At 29.3% G+C, this 8,516-nt stretch overlaps 1 protein-coding gene across 1 annotated transcript; it reads right to left on the bottom strand.

The window, feature by feature from the left end:
- Positions 1-1,079: 1,079 nt before the first annotated feature.
- On the bottom strand, positions 1,080-6,853 carry LOC102578651 (lysosomal Pro-X carboxypeptidase-like). The gene is made up of 9 exons (XM_006349066.2): positions 6,411-6,853; positions 5,693-5,879; positions 4,531-4,664; positions 4,315-4,427; positions 3,545-3,785; positions 2,625-2,780; positions 1,983-2,062; positions 1,834-1,883; positions 1,080-1,330 (listed from the first exon to the last, which is right to left on the bottom strand). Exons 1-9 carry the CDS (start codon positions 6,819-6,821, stop codon positions 1,182-1,184), a joined length of 1,521 nt encoding a protein of 506 aa, XP_006349128.2. The 5' UTR covers positions 6,822-6,853; the 3' UTR covers positions 1,080-1,181.
- Between the last annotated feature and the right edge of the window lie 1,663 nt (positions 6,854-8,516).

Raw genomic sequence — 8,516 nt, 5'->3', positions numbered from 1 at the left:
TGGTGGGGTTGGAAAGTAGATTCAATTACCTTTAATTGGATAGGTTATGGCTCACGTAACTCTTAATATTCTAAGAGATATGGTCGTTTAAAGTTGACCTAAGCAGAATCTTACTTCAAAACTTAATGAAACTTCAAGAACACTTATCAAGAACTCATCAAGAACTCTAATCTTTAAATTTCAAGAACGAAATTACGCTGAATAAATCATGATTGGCATGTGGGTGAAAGAACCCAACACTATGGAAGCTTACATACCTCTTAGGGATCAAACCCATGGCGACAATCCGCAATAACTCTCAAGAACGTCGACGAACGCCTTCATCATTTCCTCTTTTCTCCTCTTCTCTCTTCTTTTCGGTTCTTCAACTCTCAACTAAAACCCTAGGCGTAAACTAGGATTATAAAACTGAACCTAATCAAATTAGACCCTTAAAATATTACTAAAAACCAATTAAATCTGATTGGGTAAGGAAAAGACCAAAATACCCCTCTCTATTTTCGGCTAATTTTCCTTAACTGGGAAGCCTAACTTCAAAAGGCCATATCTCACTCATCCGACCTCTAAACTTAGCAAACTCGGCGGCGTTGGAAAGATAATTCACAGTTCTTTCCTACGGTATCTGGTAGCACACCTAACTCATCCTGAGCTAGGAGTTATGGTCATTTGAAGTCGACCCAAAACTCATACTTAAGCATAACTTGCAAAATTTTAGATTTTGCTATTTCCAATTTAATTCTTTTTGAAACTCAAGGTGTTACATCTAGTGACCTTAACACTTAAGAAATTTTTTATGTCTTGGCAAAATCTCATGCACTACGATGAACGGTTCGAGTCTTAGTTAGAAAAAATTTCTGGGGTGTTGCAGTATGTCTGCCACTTTAAAGATTAAAGGTTGTGTATCCATTAAATAATATTATGGAGGACTAAGAGCAAAGGTCAACTATATATTATCTCTTGATAATGAGTGCTTTTTTGGGGGATAATATAATGATTGGGTTAATGCTAGTTAATTTGTCAGTGTGAATATAGATTAAGATATCATTACTAAATAATTAGGATCGTTTATTTTCTCAAAATTTAAATTTATAAAATTTATCTTTATTGAAAATAAGTAATACAAATGATTGACAATAGTGATAATGGCTAATAATAGTAATCGTGGACTAATTATTGTTTAATTAGTGCATTTTGCCTTTTTTGAGGGCCTTGAGATCAGCATAATACTTTGTTATCCATCCTTCAATTATTTTAACTTCTGTGTTCCTTTGCATGGTTAGCCATTCTGGATCAGATGAGTCTTTAGAAAGAATGTCTAGACAATGGGAACCTACCAAAAAAAAAAGAAAAAAAAAAGAGAAGAAATTAGAGTTGACATGTATATTTACTAGAAAAAAAGTTTTTATTTGTTATTCACCCGGCATTCGATATTCATTTCGATTAATCTGGATTCATGCGTTTGCACATTAAAGGGGAAAGCGCTTGCGTAAAGCTTACAAAAGTAGCCACTTTTCAGCTCTTGTGACTTAACGTTAGTTATTGTAATTGAATTTCACCTGTGAAATTTTTGAAACTTTATGACAATAGCTAATTTTCAAAGACACGGCCAAAAAGTAGCCAGTAGGTGTTGTTTCTACGAAGCTCTTGCTCTTTGGATTATTTTTATGAACCTCTAAAATCTCTTATTAAGGGTCGGAAGGGTTCTATCAATTTCATCATGACCTTCGATTATTTACACGAGATATTAAAAAAAAAAAAATTAATTATCTTATATATAAGTAATCTGATGATGAAGTAAATGTCGTTTTCACATAATTGTAAATATTGGCATACCGTTACGTGTGTGGACAGCTTGTAGACTATGAGATATGTCTTGCAAAACCCTAAAATAGAAAAAAAAAAATTGATGTAAGAATAAATAAATAAAACCAAATAGAAAAAAGGAAAAAGAAAATTGTGTGGGGGTGGGGTCATGTACATACCCTGCACTACTATAAGGATCTCTTAGCCCATTAGAGAAAATAATATTGCTAGCAAACCTTTGAAGAATTAATTTTATGTCCTGCAAAATTCACTCATTTAGTAAGTTCACAAATCTAATATAGCATAAGAAAAAGTAATATGACAAAATAAGCATAATGAAAGATTGTTGTAAGAGGTTGAGGTTTCGGGTTCGTGTCTCGATAAGAAAGAAGTCAGCTTCGATAGAAAGTATTTTATTCTTAAAGTAGAATTGTTCGATTATGTCGTTCAAACTTTTCAAAAATATTGTTAGATGACTCACATCTCAGATTCTTAAATAATGCACTACACATCCATCGTCATTACGTAATCGTATAGTTTTTCGACATGAATTCGAATTAATTAAATATTCCCCAAAACAAGTACCGCGCCTTAAACATAAGTGACTTTTTATAAAAATCTTTATATATATATATAACTGACACACGTGCATGCACAATATGTATATGCGCTCGCTCACTCTCACATGCACTACATATGTTATACGATTGCATGTGTATCATCACGTATATAATTATATATCGGATGGAAAATAAAATAAAAATGAGATTATCATTATGATAATTAATAAATTAAATTTAGTATGAGAAAGAAGTATGTACTTTTCCTCCATAATAAGTTGTGATCCAATGTGGACGAGGTGAGACACCATACTTCTTCTTGCAATCTGTTATGAAATTATTCAAATTGAAAGGAGCTGAAAAGAACATTGTGTCATTTTCCCCACGCCCTATAGGCATCACCATCTCACTGCATGTCTACAAAATAATAAAATGAGTAAATTTGTTTGTATCTTGATTATTTCATTACATATAGTATATACTTATTACCTCTTATATATTAACACGTACGATAACGAATAATTCTGACTATTATTAAGACAGATAAAAGAAGACATTTGTTGTATTTGGTGGGATATAAATTCCTGATCTTCAAGGTTTACATCCATTTCATTGATCTCCAGACTACAGACTCTTAGGTCCATACTATCAACTGCCTATTATTAGCTCCCACCAAATATTAGATAATACTATTCATCAAAATTTACACAAATAAAAAAAATCGTCAAATATTTTTATTTCTACTTAAATTTGGACAATGTTATCCAAAGTTTTCCCCATCGACTTAATTGATCACTCTAAGCCACACTCTTATAAGACCTTAGGTACTCATAATCAGGTACATACTACCTCCCATCATCGGTGTCGAGCAATTCCGACCCCATCAAGACTTTAGCATATGGAGAAAAAACCACCTACTATATTTTTTTGTTTTAGCTGTGATTTGAACCCTATATCTCCAAAGTCATGAGTATTCATGTTAAATTGACCACTATGTCAAATTCTCATGTGTTCACGATCCCTTATAAAGTAATTACAAATATATTTAATTAATAATTTGATAAAAATAGTAACTTTACCTATTATATCCCAATACAGTGTATGTAAACTATATTTTAATACAATCAGTATACATAACTTAAATTCTCGATTAAATTAGTGTTTATTAATATAAAACTTACTTGCCATCTCCATCCCAAACCTGTTTCACTAGGCTTGGGGTTCATGTTGTAACAAGATGAAGTTCCACTATATGCAACAATTCCAGCAAAAATTCTATCAAGAATATGACTTCCTTTTGGTGCACCATCAATTCCACCACAAACTATTGTTACTGGGTAACTTGGTGGGCTGTTATACTGAGCAGCCACTGAATACATTGAATCCAAATAATCCTTCAACTCAAATGGATCATTCAACTTCCTATAAAAACAAGAAATCAAGACTAGATAAATATAGAAATAAAAATAAGATTTAAAAAAAAAATTACACTAAAACAGATAAAAGTGATTTGATGATGAATTACTCAAGTGAGATTTGTAACTTTGAGTATAAGACATGTGTATATGCTATCATAGATACAATTGACCTAATGTAAAAATTACTTACATTGACGATGCATGCATATATATAATTTTTTGCAAAGAAAGTTCTTATACTATTCGTTCATTTAAAGGATAGGTATCGATTAAAACTATAAAATTTCTAATCATGAAAATAAAACAAATTGCATGCTACAATAGATAAAGATAATTTGATAGTATAATTTTTTTCGTCTAGAAAAAAATATACAATCATAATATTAATACTGATTACTTTACACCGAGTACATATGTCATTAAATTAGCCAAAAGATATTTATATGTAAATAAAAAATATATATTTACTAAGATAAATAAAAATAACATAATAATATAAATTTTTTGATAATATATATAACTTAAACTCTTACGAACACGTCTTGAATTTTCGACTGAGATAGGAGAGTCCACTTTTTCTAGAAGCAATCTTGTCAATTATTGCCCATGAGTTTCTTATAGTATGGTAACAACTCTTACTAGCTTCCTGAAATAATTATAAAATTAATTAACCTGTTAGTTAAAAATAAAAATAAATAAATAAAGGACTTATTAAAAGTTTAAAAAATTAAATTAAATAGATTTCTTACTTTAAAATCCCTTGACACAACTGAATAATATCCATTTTGTGGAGTGATATTATCAAAATAAAGAATTGGAGCTGATGAAGCTAAAGCACCAAGAGCTATATGTGGATACTTCATTCTAAACCAAGAAGCAAGCACTACAAAATAAAATAAAATAAAATAAATTAGAGAAAAAGTTTTGATAAAATTCAACTTTAAGGGTGTGTTTGGTATGAAAGAAAAAATATTTTTTTTCTCTAAAAAATATATTTATTTATTTATTTTAAAAAAATAGATTTTCTTATTTATTTTCTTGTATTTCAGTACATAAGTAAAATATAATATTCCTCCCGTTCAATTTGTTTGATCTATTATTCTTTTTAGTACATTTAAAAAAGAACTATAATCCTTACCTTTTATTAACGACTCTTTAATTTCAACGTTCCACGTGACATATTTAAAATTATAAGATTCAAAAAATTCTTTATTTTCTTAAACTCCGTATCAAATCAAAATAAACCATACAAATTGAAACGAAGAGAATATCCTAAAAGTATTTGTATATAATATAGACAAATATTATGGTGTGGAGTGAGGGTAAGGTTGTGTGCGGTAGTCAAGAGCGGACCCACGTTGAGGGTATCGGGTGCTCGAGCACCCATTGACTCCGACGGAAATTTGTATATGTTCATTGAAAATATTGAAAAGTTGATATAATTAATTCTTGAGCACCCATTAACCAATGGGCGCGCTTTGGTTCTCAGATGCAAGGTAAGGCTTGCGCTAACGACCTAAGTGTGAGGGTTAGAGTCCCAGTGAAGGTTTTTTTTTTTTTTTTTTTACATTTTTACTCTTCTATAAATCTTTTCACTGCTATATGTTTACTTTTTTTTTCTTCTACGCTAATTGCTAAAGTTAGTGAACACCCATAACCTTCAAATCCTTGATTCTCCATTGGTGATAGTGGGGTAGAAAAATGAGGTGTGTTGGAGGTAGGAATGACGACAGAATCAATATGGACTATCACTTGTGAAATTTATTTATCCTACTTAAAAAGTTCTGACCAACACAACAAGAAAAATTTTAAAAGTATTTTCTGAAAAATATTTTTTCCATACCGAACACATCCTAAATTACCTTTTTTTTTTAAAAAGAAAATTAAGAAGGGGATATCCTTTTTCCTTACTTCCTCCATAGGATCCTCCAATGACAATAATTGGAGAATTTTTTGCTGAATATTTTTCTTTAATATGTAACAAAAGTTCTGCATAATCAGCTATAGCTTGTGCTGAATTGAAATATCCTCTAGTATCTTCATCTTTTACAGCTTCTTCCATTGTCTTAAATGGTGTTGATTCTCCATAATACCTATGCTGGAAAATAGTTTGCCAAAAATTTTAACATAACATATAGCTAACATAGCATATATAATGACAGAAGTTAAAGAAGATTCAAAATCTACGATATATTCTTAATAAATAAATGATCTTGAGGACAAGAAAATACCATCATAGTATTTGGACTCAATTATGAATTTTTGACTATATTCTATTATAGCTCACTGATCGAGTGCTCTTACACTAATGATGAACATATATTTTGAAGTTGAAACATGAAACATAAAAAACTGAGTTTTTTAAGTTGTGTTTTTGGAATTTGAAATTGTGTTTCGACATTATTTTACTTTAAAAAAATTGAAGTTTTTTCAGATTTTCAAAAACTGGTCAAATTACATGATCAAACAAATATTTAAAGATAAATTTTCAAAATCTACTCTTAAAATTTATGGCCAAACGCAAATTAAGTTTTAGTTAACAAAAAAACATGACAAAACAAAGTAAAATGAGTTGGTAGTTTTAATTGATACATATACTTGATGGAATATAATTAATGAATTTAATTACCTCCATGTAAACAAGAAGAGCCTTAAATTGAGGTGCAAAATCAGTGAGAAATCCAACACCAAGAGGGTCTCCATCAATAGAAGATTCAGCACCAAGATAGGCAAAAATTGGAGAACTTGAATTGGAACCACCCCAATACTTAGAATTAATTATATACCTTTGTTTAAAAGTTGAATAACTTTTTGGTCCATAATTAAAATGATCAAGTGTTTGTTTATAGTAGTAAGTCTCAAATTCTTTTGGAAGATCATCATTTGTTGAAGAAGAAAAGGTATTAGAATGATCTTGAAGTATATTTTGAATAAGTGGTGTTAGTCTTGGGATTTTATGAGGTTTTGAAAAAATTAATGATGTTTTTGTGAAGATCAATAAAAGAAGCCATTGAAATAAGAAAAGGTTATTCATCTTCATTGCAAAAAATAAAAAGGACTTTGGTAAAGAAAAATAATGGTTCTTGGTGATTCTATGTATCTTATTGTGGATGTATTTATAAGTATTGTTGATAGTAAAATATAAAGTATAAGAATAATATTTGAAATTATTTATATCTATTACTTCCTTGGTTTAAAAAAGAATGACCTCCTTTCCTTTTTAGTTAATTTAAAAAAGAATGACCTCTTTCTTTTTTTGGTAACATTTTAATTTCAGCTTTCCACGTGACATGTTTAAGGCCACAAGATTAAAGGGCAATTTTGTACATTTGACATAACTTTAATTTAGGACCACAAGATTCAAAAGTCTTCTTTATTTTCTTAAACTCCGTGTCAAAGTCAAACTAGACCATTCTTTTTGAAACGGAAAGAGTATTAAAGATGGTCAAAAATAATTTATTACAAATTATTATCTTATACTATTTTAGACTTATTAATACTTCTTTTATCCACTTTTATTTGTCATGTTGTGTTTTTAGTTGTCCATTATTGATTTGACACAACCCTTAAGAAACTATAAATAGAAGGGTAATTTTACTATATCACCCTTTGAATATAATAAATTTAATGTCTTGAAAAATGTAATAAGGAAATGGCTATAATTAATGATAGGAGTAAATTAGGAACTAAATGTAAAATTATCCATTTATTTCATAAAGTGGACAAGTATTGTTGGATATCTCAAAATAGTATAGTGGACAATTATTGTTGGACGGAGGGAGTAATTATTTATTAGTTTTCCTAGATTGGTTACTCTATCAAGGGTATAATAGGAAGAATATAGTAACTTATGTATTGATTTTATGAAATAACAAGTATTATGGTTCAACTATTTATAGAAAGGGATGACAAATAAAAACAAAACGGAGGAAATTATATCTTATTGTTGATATATTTATAAGTGTTTCACTTTATACCATGTGATGCATGATTCAATAATTTATCTAACAAATTTCTTTCATTGTTTTTCTCTTAATCATTATTCGGTATTTGTTCGAAAGCTTGATTCATCTGAATTCGTTGTTTCTGTAGCTAAGATCCATTAAAAGAGAATACCTTTCTCTATTAGGATTCTGTCATAATTAAGACCTACTAATCTAGATTCACGATATTTGAGGTCCATTAAGAGGTTCGGAAAAACTCTTTATCTATCAAAATTTTGCCTCTAGACAGGTCTAAATTCGGGACATATAATTATGGATTAAACTCATAAATAACCATTCATCAACCCATATAATTAAAAAATATTCAATATCATAGAATGAAAAGAGAGTCTTTTGGAAACATCCCCTTTATTTTGGGGATTTTTTTTCCTTTATTCCAAAAATAAATGTAAACTCTACGTATATTTTATCCTATCTTATTTATGGAAAATATGTATCCATTATCATAGAATTGGACTCTAATGTGGAAAAATTAAATATTTTTGGTCTCTGAAAAACTTGGTCAAAGATGTTATACTTATGGTTAAGTGCATTTTTTCTAAAAATAAAAAAGATTCCTTTTTTTTTTTGCAAAAAAAAGATGACTTTAAATCATGAATCACATATTGTGCCCTTTTATGACCACTCTTCCAGTTTCATTGAGTAAAGCTAAGAGACTTTTTATGAAATTTTATCATTACTATATATAACTGACTGGTTGTTATAATAATTTGGCTTTATTAGACACAATT

Source organism: Solanum tuberosum, unplaced genomic scaffold (genome assembly GCF_000226075.1).
Source record: "Solanum tuberosum cultivar DM 1-3 516 R44 unplaced genomic scaffold, SolTub_3.0 scf00101, whole genome shotgun sequence".
Lineage (NCBI taxonomy): Eukaryota > Viridiplantae > Streptophyta > Magnoliopsida > Solanales > Solanaceae > Solanum > Solanum tuberosum.
This window is presented reverse-complemented; position numbering and strand designations above follow the sequence as displayed.